Source organism: Seriola lalandi, unplaced genomic scaffold (genome assembly GCF_002814215.2).
Source record: "Seriola lalandi dorsalis isolate HSWRI2012SDOR001 ecotype SW California unplaced genomic scaffold, Sedor1 jcf7180002054581, whole genome shotgun sequence".
Lineage (NCBI taxonomy): Eukaryota > Metazoa > Chordata > Actinopteri > Carangiformes > Carangidae > Seriola > Seriola lalandi.
This window is the reverse complement of record NW_019525134.1, coordinates 2,432,961-2,444,939: the sequence shown is the minus strand read 5'-3', so window position 1 is coordinate 2,444,939 and position 11,979 is coordinate 2,432,961. Positions and strand designations below refer to the sequence as shown.

Here is an 11,979-nt window from a genome sequence, read left to right as displayed (position 1 = left end):
TGGCTGTGGCACGTGATTAACAGCTGACGTCTCTTTGCAGGTTTGTCCAACACCCTAAGAACTTTGGCCTGATTGCCTCGTATCTGGAGAGAAAGGTAAACTGCTTCTTGTATTTTCACATGTGCCAGTTTTTAGAATATATAGCAGGATTTAATGTTATTGATCTCTTGGGTGGTACATTAAATACACTCTCTCCCAAAGTCAGAAACACACGACTCTTCTGGATTCAGGACCTTAAAGCTCTATGGTCACTTTTTCATGGTAAAATATAAACTTAAAAGTTTTGATGTAATTAAGTATTTAGCTTTAATTATTTAAGCATTTTTCATAAAACCCCTTTAGACCAGTTTATTTTGATTTATTATGTACAAGGTATTTTTTCATAATGAACAGAAATATTAAGATCTGCTCTCTCTGGCTCCCCATTGCTCATTAGTATTAGCCATATCAGCTCTAAATGTCCATCTGGATGATAATAAACCTGTTAGGTGTGTGGTTTCTGCCTCTGGAAGATGGTTATTATCAATATGTTGACTATGATACTGCACAGGAGTAATACATATGAAGTTTTCATATGAGCACAAATGAAAGGAAATAAACAAATGCTTGAATAGGTTGCAATTTCTTGTTTCAGTGTGTTGCTGACTGTGTCCTGTATTATTACTTAACCAAGAAGAACCACAACTACAAGACGTTGGTGAGACGGAATTATGGACGCCGGAGAGGAAGGAACCAGGTAAGCCTCAGACTTTATGAAATGTAAACATGAAAGCTCTTTTAAATGATTGGAAAACCGGTTCTCCTGATGGATAAAATGACATTAAAGTATAAAAGATGACGAAGTAGTAAGTCCAGTTCTATTTGAAATTTCTGTTTGCAGCGTTGGGTTTGTCTGGCTCGTTTGCCACACCTGTTTCATGTTTGCTCACATTTTGTTTGTGACGGATATTCTGCGTGTCTGCCACATTTCAGACTCACATGCCACACCTATCTATAGTGTTAAGTGGTAAGAATTTGGCATCCACATCGCTGGCACTATTCATGGCGTGGAGTGAGCGAAACAGGAAGCAGAGTGGGTACCCCTCAACTTTTCTTGAATTATTAGGATTATTAAGAAATTTTTGGATTATTGTGACACAATGCTACAGTATGACTTGCTTGAGAGTCAGTTCCCCTAAAGACAGTCAAATAGATCAGATGGAGCTTTTATTGTATGAAAACAAGCGTTTGCACATTTGAGAAAAAGTTCAGGATTAGAAAAAGTGACGCTGTTGCTCCTAGTAAATTATCATTTGTTGAAGTGTTGAACTTTATGATAACACTTAATTGATTAATTAGTTCATACACAGAAAATTCAGTGTTTTGAAATTGGATTCATTGTTTAAGATTTTAAACACTCATTCTTTCCAACTTGTCAATCAAGGGGATCAGCTGCTTTACCTTGTTTTATGTGATGTTAAACTGAATATTTTTAGACCGTGAGACCGACAAAAAAAAGCAGACAAATATTGGAAAACATCACGTTGAGCTTTAGGAAATTGGGACTGACCGATTTCTTTTATATATAAAACAAATACTTGATTAATCAACCAACAAATGAATCAATAATGAAAATAATTGTTAGTCGCAGCTGTTTTTTTCAAACCCAATAAAACAATTATGATGTACCACGTTCTGCTCCTGTGAACAGATTCAGCAGAACAAACACAGTGGAGACAAAAGGCTGGGGCAAAGGTGACATTCAGAATATATAAACTTGGGACACACAGTTAGAAAAATGAATGTGTAAATAAAAACATACATTTATTAATGATGTAATAATACAACAAAGATAATGGCAAAAGAAGCACAAACTAAAGCTGCAGCAGTCTCACTGAACTGAACAGTTTCACAAAAATCAGTAACAACTAATGCGAAGGAAATTAAATAATTCCATATTTATTGACAAATGTAGGAGATGATATGACGGTCTGGGTCTCTACACAGATGTGTTTGTCACGGTATCAAGCACAGAGACGAACTGGATTCGCCTCTCCCTTTAAAACCTCTGTGTGCCAAAAGTGAAAATTACAAAGTGACAGCTATGAAGATATGTTGTTGTGCTCTTCAGGGTGTTACGTAATTATTGTCTTTCCCCCAAATCCAGTACAAAAAGAAACACCATCTCCCAAGCCTGTGTTGAGGGATATTACATTATTTTTACTCATCCTGGTGGATGTTTTCTTCTTACTTCACTGGTGCCACAGTCCTAGTACAGTACATATGCTGTGTAACCCAATGGGTTGGTTGTAGACTGTTTCTTGACATAGGAGGAGGTGGAGAGCACAATAATTCATGATTACATCCTAAACTCAAAGACAGTTCTTCTTCTTTTACTAAGTGACAGGTACAATTTCTTCATGGACGACTGATCTCCGCAGTGTGGAAGCGTTGTCTTTCTGTGTGTAGCTTGTGAGCTAATGATTCTGTAGCTTACTGAAGACTATCTCTGTGTGTTTTTGGACTTCTTGGTCATTTGATATGGCGGATCGGTGGCAGGTTGCTTTATGTGGGTTTTGTATGAGAGATGGGGGACACCTAAACTGGAACAGGTTGTCTGTGATTATGCAAGATCCTGTTCAGCAGCTGTTGTGCCTGTGCTTAAGATGTCATGTGTCATAACTGCTGAAGCTGCTTCCTTTTAAACTAACATACATTTTGAGGGATCGGAGCACATACAAACATAAAAACAAAGGTTTTCAGTGGGTAGGCACTTTAATGTAAAAGTGGGTGTGAGATCATCTTGAGATTTAGGTGAGTTGTTTGAATGACGTTGTTGTGGATGTAAATACTGTTTTTTCTTCTTTGCCATTTTGACTAATGCACATCAAGATGTTGTGGATTTCCAAGCCGCTGGTGTGACTTAACAACTGCTGTTTGAGCGAGTAGAGTGAGTCATTAGTGAGGGAAGGAGGAGGACAGAGTTAGCAATAGCAAGAGCAAAGGAATGTAGGGTGAGTGAGTAAAACTGAGTGAAAAAACCCTGAGCGAGACAGAGTCAGCGCTTGCAGCTTATCTGGTGGAGTGTGTGCAGTTTTTTTCATTTTCCATTTCCTCTTTCTTCTGTTCCTCTGAGAGAGCGAGAGAGAGAGAGAGGGAGAGGGAGAGAGCGCGCCACCCCTCTCTGAAACAGCTGAATTGGTACAGCCCAGCCATCTGACAGGCCCAAAAAACTCACTGTGCTGCTGTGAGTGCCAATCAAAGAGGAGTGCACGGCAGGGATTACCTTGAGTGACCCTGCATAGATTAGTGCGTGCATGTGAGATGGACAATTCTTTGGGCGGCTTAAGCGGCCTGATGACACGCTTTCCTGGAATATGTGCGGCCGTGCTGTGGCCCGGCAGCCCTTCTAAGGAGCTCTGCTATGGTGCTGTCCTGCCCCTCTACTGCTATCGTTACCACCGCTATGGAACTACCGGAGGGTAAACTCACATTTGCAACACCAGTAAGCTGTGGCTCACAGCAGAGCAAGGGGTTTTTGTGACCAGCAAATGAGCTTGCAGGTATGTCAATAGCTTTGAAACCACGGATCTTTTTTTCTCTACTTGATACCACACTCTGTCAGTTTATTTCCGTTGTCTTGTTTCTTCTCTTTTTTTTTTTTGTTTGTGTCATATTTTCTGTTGCCCTTCTGCTCGGGCCTTTCGTTTCTTAGCCTACATATTTACTTGAGCGTTGTAGGCAGTCGCACTCGGCTATTTTAGGGCAGTTTTTCTAGGACATGTGCAGACATGGTTTTTAGTTTAAGAGTCAAGCCAGGGCTGTGTGGTCACGCATGTACATATGTATCTCTGCTATTGTGTATGAACTTCTGAGATGAGAAAATATAGGAATACATTTTTAAATTTCAGGTTTTATAGTGCAGAGTTTGAGGCATTAGATACACTGGCTTATATATAATATTTCTTGAGTTAATGTGCTTCAAGTAACTATTGTATAAATATGTCCCCCATGTCAGCTGAACCTCTTTTACTGATCTAATGAATATTCTGACTAAGTTTGTGAACACACACACACACACACACACACACACACACACACACACAGACACACACACAGACGCACACAAAAAAATAACACCACCAGTAAACATCAGTTCAGTACTCACAATACACACTCATGTGGAAGCCTTCATAGGCTACATCCCCCACTGTGACTGCAACCATTTCATAGTAAGAACTTCCTCCTCGTGTTCTTGCTCATGCAGGTCTGTTCTGACAGGAACACAGCATCTCTACATCTTTGTTTTAAGCTCCACCCTTAAAACAAAAGTCTCATTAGACTTTTTTTTTTTTTTTTTTTCAGCAAAGGAACATTTTCAACTTATTAGTCATTTTTTTTGCAGCTTTGGGAATGTTTGCACGACAATTCGGACCAGCTGCAATACAGTGTGGCCTTTTATGATCTTCTCTTTTATGGTCTTGATAATGAGTGTCCCTGTGTAATATTTATCTACATTATAGCCGAGGGAGAGGCGGTCCCTCACTGATTGTGTTTTATATTGATGCTGTAACTTTCACATTTAATTTAGTGACCTTCTAGGCCTCCACTACTGGGGGGGCTGTGGCAGTATTTGCTTATTGCAGTTTGAAATTAGTTTATTTTGGCTTTGTTGGGCAGTTGTTCACACAGCATAAAGTTAATCATGTTTTAGATATGTGGTTGTTATCAGTTTTCAGAATTGTCAATATTTTCAATTAGATTTCTTCCTTTGACAAATTCTCTCTAAAACAGACATCACACATCCAGACCAATACGAGCCTATTGTTGTCACATCTCTGACGTATTTTTATGGATCCTGGAAACAGTGTTGTTGTCGCTGAAATTAAAAAAAAAAAAAAAAAAAAAAGAATCTGCTTATCTGTTCATCAGCCATTGTTTTGAGAACTAAAGACAAACATGAAACAAATACTGTGTATCGTGAGAGGAGAACAGGGCAGATATGACGACTCGTATTGCAATCCTGCAAAAATCCAGTTCTACCACAGCCATCTTTTAAGCTTGATCTCATCTGATGTACTAACACACCTACGCTACAGGCCATGTTTTTGCTAACACAACACATTTGTCAGAGGAGCAGAACACTGACAAACATCCAGAGCATGTGTTATGGTAAAATGCCAGAATGGAATACAAACGTAATATTCGCCATTACAGAGAAAAATGTGAGTAGCTTGTGGTTGTCAGCGCAACTTTTTACACGTTAAAAGATGAACACTATGACATAAAGCTTAAGTTAGGGGGGGTGTACGTTCTCGTTGTCATGTAGCCATAAAGTGCGAGGACTGGCCTCCTGCACCCCTTTATTGTCTTTTGTCTTTATTATCTTAAACGTGTATATATGTTTATGCCCCTTTTCATGCTGATGAAAGCCTATAGCTGAAAAGCATCAGCTGTGATATTGCACTAAAAAATTATGTTCTACAGGCTTTTTTTTTTTTTTTTCGAGCCACCTTTTTCCACCGAACTGATTTGACTTTTGAGGTTGAGCACCCTACTGGAACGTACACCTGTTACAAAAAAGTCTTCTTCTCTTGTTGAAATGATGTAGCCACCTCCTGGCTGTCATCTTTTCTTTAATTTCTTGCTTGGTTATTAATGAAAAGAAGACTAAGGAGCTGGTTACTGGGAGACACCACACCTGTTCAGTTTATTGATCAGCCTGTCGAAGTGGTCGAGGAGTTCTGATAATTAGGAACCTTCTTTTGATAGCACTTTAAGTTTTACAGCCAACATGGAATACATTTTTAAAAAAGCAATGCTGCGCTTGTATCCAATCAGGAAATTGCACTCATATGATATAAGCAAGCAGAAACAGCTGCAGTGTATATACAGACTACAGGTGAAACAGAAAGCTCGACAAATCATCAGCATCAAGAATGAACTAAACTGCCCTCAGGAAGATGCTGTAGAACAGCAACCAAGGACATTTACAGAAAGTCCTTTTATACTAAATGCAATAACTTTGTTGAACTCATCATTCACACTGGAATCATGTCCGGTGTGGTTGTTTGTACTGTGCATATTGAGCTAATTTTATTACTGTATGTATTGTTAGTGAGTCACAATGATGTGTTTTAACCAGCCTGTGAAGCCAATAATTATAGATAATAATTATTATTACACGTATCCTAAAGGTTTTTATGTTGGTAAATGTGATCAGTGTATATAGATCTACAGGGTGAGCAAATATGTATAACTCTTTGCTCATGTCTGTTCTTTGTTATGGGGATGCATAAAGGCAAAATGATTCTTGAGAGCCTCTCTCTTAATTGCCTGGCAGTAAAGTTGATCAAGCAGTGAAGTAGATTTCATTGCTTTGTAGCACCAATGATGAGCTATTCTTTCCCTGCTGAGCTCCTAGTAACCACGGTAACTGTGGCTCATTTTTTTTACCTTATTTTTGACAGAAAATTTTTCCACTATGAACACTTAGGAATTAATGTCGCCGTCAGCTGGATAACAAGATATACACATGGATTAAAATGTTGCTGTTAAATATAATGTTTTAAACTTTTTCCCTTCTTTTCCCTTTTCCTCATTTCAAGGATTTCTTGAATGTTTCTGCTAATTGTTTCTGCTAATGTTAATTGTGTCTTTGGATGATGCTAATTACTGTAATTAGTTGTAAGGATTGAAGTGACGCATAGTAATAATTAGTGTAATAATACGTTATTTTTTCATTTCCTCCTCCTTCGGTGGAGCTGCTTGAAGCAAGAGTGAGATATTCCTCTGGTGGCCGAAGTTCTGTGGTAGGAAAGGGAAGATTGACTTGTGGCTCTGTCATTTCCTAAATCAAACAGGACTTGTGAATCAGCAAAAGAGGGGAGAAATTAAAACTCTCAAAATATTCAAGCCAGGTCAGGAAAGAGCTTCATTTAAAAACACTGAAGAACCACAGAACCACAGGGCCTCATTGACTTTTGGAGAACATCTGTGTAGAGGCTCTTTACGCAGTGTGGGAGAAGAGGCAGGAATGCCACGGCTCTCTGACCACCTCCAAAGCAAACACGAGCGCTCCCAGACCCAACCAGAACAGCATCTCAGTGAAGGACATGTAGGGGGAGAATAACTCAGACTGGTCTCCTCTGCAAAAAAGGTCTCTGAATTGTTGAGTGCCAAAAACATTCCTTGCAGACTGCTGCAGGCAGGAAACGAGTCAGGAATTTAATTCTCAATCCAAGTTTGACGTGGGCTTGTCTGTATACATCAACCTACAATATGAGCTCTGACTCTGCAGGGGTTTCCTTAAGGAATTGAACAGTGCATCACGCCATCATACCATTACCAAAATATAGTTACATGAGTATTCTCAAGCCATTTCAGCATGTAATATACTAAATATGGATTAACACTTTTGAAATGGATCTCACCATCGTATCTATTCTGGCGAGACCCCTCGTCTGCATCAGAGAGTAAACGCAAAAGGAGCTTGTAGTTAACAGCGATGACATCAACTACAAATCAAATCTTCCAGTTTTGTCTACATTTGATTTAAGGGGTATGAAGGGGAGGCTGTGAACTGAGCAGCCTAATATGAAGTATATGGGGTAAACTTAATATAGCATCACATGCAGTTTTCTTTTGAATATTGTAGATTTGATTTGGTGAGTCACTTCACTCCTAGAAGGCAAAATCCTCCGATTATTGGTCGTCTCTGGTTAGAGCTGGCCACAGCAGATGCTAATTCTGCAAGTCAGGAGACAGAGACATGAAAACAGCTACGATCCGAGCAACTAAGGCTGACTCCAATAAACTACTGGGGCAGTTGCTCGCTGTCTGTTTCTAGAGAGTTGTCAAGCTTTTCAGTATTAGGCTTCATTTTTTTATATGGCAGCCGGACTCCTCATGTGCAGAGCCATGTTGTTGTAAAATAGAAAGACTGCCAAATCCCAGCTTTTTTTTTTTTTTTTTTTTTTTTCATGTTGTAGCCCTGTCTTCCTTCTCTTTGCCTCAGTCCATATCTTTTGCCTTTACCATTGAGTGCAGCACATTCCTTGGCCCCATCTGGTACCAGCATGGGATGTTTGGCTTGGCATAGCCAGACTTGTTCCAGCACAGCGCTTTCATGGAACAGGCAGGAGGAAGCATTCTGTGGTGTACCGCGCCAGCAGTGATGATAAAGAATGTTGCTCTGCCCTCAATCACTCTGTCGGTCCTGTTTTTTAAAATTCGGTTTTGAATGATGTTTTCACTCTGCTTGTGTAGGCAGTGATATCGATCTGAACTCAACCTCCAGCCTTTTTTAAATTTTATTTTAAAATACTAACATCGTCTTCTCTTCGGTTTAAGACTTGCTGCCTTTTTATCTGTTGCAGTGTGGTGTAAAATTCATAATGAGCATTATGGTCAAGTTCTCTACTCTCTTTCATTGATTTACTGAGACAAATAAGGCATAAGAACTGGCCGCACTCCAAAATTCATCATTTCAGATCTGGTTCTGCAATGTGATTCGTTTGTGTTTCACATGTTTCTGCAGATACTGGGCCATGTGAAGATCATCAAATATGGCGCAGCCTTAAAACTGTCTGCACAGGGTGTACAACTCCACTTTTCATCTTCTATCTAGTCATCATATTTGTTGTGTCTTCGGTTTTTGATGAAACCTGAAAAGCAGTTGGAAAGTGGGGAAATCTAATAACCAGATGGCAGCATACATTTCTGCCATTCATCTAACTTGGTCTGTCTGCAATCAAAGACTTTGACTATGTCAGCAGCCCATTCAGGCCCATATTGTGTTGTACAATTTCAAATGGTCCTCTGGGCTCACAGGGCCAATGCAGGCTCTGCTATAGCATGAGAAGATGGCTGTCGCTTGATAGCATGCAATAAAGCTGGACCAGGAGGTGTGTAAATGTCGGGGGGGGGGGTGGCAGGTGTAAAGCTTTGGCATCAGTATGTGTGGTATATTCCGTATGATAGCTGAGAAGTATCAGACTGGTCTAAGATACATCAGGATGTGTCCTTTAACAATACTTGTGGTGGTTGTTTGAATGACCTTTTTTAAATACATTACATCTGAATTAAAACACTGATATCACCCTAGCATCTTGAATGACTTTTACTAATCTGCACGTTGACCTTTTCTTCATGTTTCAAGGAGAAACAACTAAATGTTTTCCTTTTGTGTTTTGTCTCCAGCAAATAACACGTCCCTCACAAGAAGACAAGTCAGACGAAAAAACCGAAGAGGACAAATCTGAAAAATCAGAGAAAAAAGAGGACGAGGAAAAGAAGGACGAGGAAGAGAAAGATGAAAAGGAGGATTCTAGGTGAGTTATGAATAGTTGTTTGTCCTGGTGTCACTCCGCACACATTAAATTTCAGTGCTTTCAGTTAATTATAGCAGTCATTAGAAGCAACTCCATTTCTTTAAATGCCTTTATTTAAAAGTAATGCTGGTATTTAAAATCCAAATCGTAAACAGTTCACCTTTTCATAGTCCAGTGACCCTGTGCAGTTACAGTTGTATATATCAACAATGCGCCTCCAAATTATAAACAAGAGATATGACTGTAGCTTGTGCTGTGAATAAACAATTCTCCCTGGATGTAACCTGTTGAGCACAGCAGTAAAGAATTCATAAAGCTGCCTGCACAAATGACTTTTATCACACTGTTACATCCAGTTAGTCTTAATGTGTTAATCCTGTGATAAACAGAGCAAGCCTGTTTTTAGGATTGTGTTGTTTTATATTGTCTCATCAAATAATGAATGAACATCAGAATCCCCCGGTTCTCAGTGGAGTGATGCACGTTCGTGGTCTAGAGAAGACTTGCAGGTGGTAGAGCTGTGTCTGCTTTGGTGCTTTGCTAATAAACTAGCCAACTTGCTAACTTGTCCAGCTTCAGTTTGGACAAACTCTAAAAGGCTTTTATTGTGTGTTCAATCACGGAGGAAGACAACAGATTACAAAAAGGGCCTGTTATTGCTGAGTCAAAAGGGAATAGATGTTTGCTATACCAACCGTCTCTTAAAGCTTCGCGCTCCCTCTCCAAAACCACAGGGACATTGGCAAGGACAAAGACAAGTGTGACGGTGGGGAGGACGAGGACGGAAAGGAGCAAAACACGCCGCGTGGCAGGAAGACTGCCAACAGCCAGGGCCGCCGTAAGGGAAGGATCACCACACGCTCCATGGCCAATGAGGCTGCAACTGTGGCGGCCGAGGAAGCACCTCCCCCTGCCCCCGAGCCGGTCTTGCCAGATCCTCCGCAGCTCCCTAAACCTGATCCAGCACAGAAGTCCATGAAGGAGCCTGCGAAAAATCCAGTGGCTTCCATGGATGCTAATAAAGGTGAATCCCCTTGGGGATGCTCTCTGGAAATTGTTGAAAATATTTTTCTGCAACACACAAGCAAAGTTGGTGACGGAGAATTGACACAAAGAGAGTTCACAAAAAATAAAATTGTACGATATTTCATCGCAAAATGTGTGAAGAAAAGAAAAATGTGTACTAGAGCGTCTGATTGATGAATCAATGGCATGAGATTATCCAGAGCCCATTCAAGCTGCATTAGCAGGAGTCTCTTACGCAGTCTAGACTTATTATATATAGATGTGTTTATTTTCCTTTTACACATGCAGAGATTTCACATTACAAACATTAAAAATTCAGTGTTTTTTTTATTTTTTATTAAGTGACTCTCATTCTTGATTTTATCACTTACATCTTTTGAAGTTATTACAACACACCACAAAGCACACAGCAACCTGCACAATTAACTAAAACAGTTACTGTCAAGTGAGCTCAGCGTTCCCTTCTAGCTTTGTAAATGTCACGGTAGGATAAAAGATATTTTAATTTCTCTCTCATGAATAATCAGGTGTCGTCATTGACTGGCCCGGTGTAACAGCCAATGTTCAGACTGTAAGCGTCTTGTTTTAAGAGCTGGAATAATGGAATAGCACATGCCGAATATGCATCTTAAACAAGGTTTAGACACATGTCAGAATCGTGTAGGTACATGAGCTGCTAAAGCATGAAAGTGGACAGTTGGTTCAGTAAGTACATTCACTCGAAGCCAATTTCAGACAGACTCTGTCCTGCACTCAGGAAGCTCTGTGTAGTCCGTCCATCACCATGGCAATCCACTGCCCTGGTTGAGCTGTTGTCATGGTACTTAGTCACGCACTTGTTCTCTTCCACCCTTGAAGTCCGTCTGTCTGACGGTGGCAGCTCAGGTTTTCAGGTATCAAAGTCCCCGTGTGTTAAGCTCGTTGTGGCGTTAATCTGAATCATTAATTCACTGTTTTGTAAGTGCGCCGTGCTCCTCTGCCACCTGCTCCCGCTGCTGTCTGTCGAGCTCTACCTCGCTCAACAGTTATGCAAGGTTTGCCCTGTAATGTGATTAATTAACCTTCTACTGTGTGTTCTTCCATCATGTCAACCCGCTGACCTTTCTGGCCCTGTTCTGGGCATATCACGGTTTACGTAGGACTGTATCAACTGTAATCTCTCTTAGTGACTACATGGAGGATATTGTGTGTTTGTTTGCTTGCCCTGTTGTAACCCCTGCAGCTATGGCGCTTCTCAGAAAATAGTGTGCTAGGTGCTAAAGGGTAGCTATCTGTCAGTCTGGTCCAGTTGAAATGGTGCCGAGCAAGTTTAGGAAGCTGCTGATTCAGTGGGAGGTGGGGGGTGGGGGTTTGATCCTGACGCAGTGGGGGATGGTGTGTTTGTGTGTGTGTCATTAGGTGAGATGCTACAATATAGACGGTTACCCAGTCTGTTTCCATATCGTGGTGATTAATGGCCACCCTAGAGGGGTCTAACCCGTCACGGGGAGAACATGTGAGGTTTGCCTCTGAAGACGGAAGCCCAGTCCAGTACACATTTGTTTAACTAAGTGTAACAGACTGTGTGGCTGGGGGACCTTTGGTAGGAGCCGTCTAAACAGTGAGAATTGATCTCCTCATCCTAGAGGTGGGGGGGTGGGCG

The 11,979-nt window shown here is 40.7% G+C and overlaps 1 protein-coding gene across 6 annotated transcripts in view; it reads left to right on the top strand.

Annotated features, from left to right (window-relative positions):
• The window catches only part of ncor1 (nuclear receptor corepressor 1), a 51,479-nt gene that overhangs the window by 16,445 nt on the left and 23,055 nt on the right, over positions 1-11,979 (top strand). For all 6 annotated transcript variants that reach the window (XM_087177136.1, XM_087177135.1, XM_087177134.1 and 3 more), the window contains 4 exons: positions 41-95; positions 635-736; positions 9,181-9,311; positions 10,046-10,335. In XM_087177136.1, the coding sequence (XP_087033262.1) occupies positions 41-95; positions 635-736; positions 9,181-9,311; positions 10,046-10,335 (578 nt within the window). The remainder of the gene's footprint in view (positions 1-40; positions 96-634; positions 737-9,180; positions 9,312-10,045; positions 10,336-11,979) is intronic.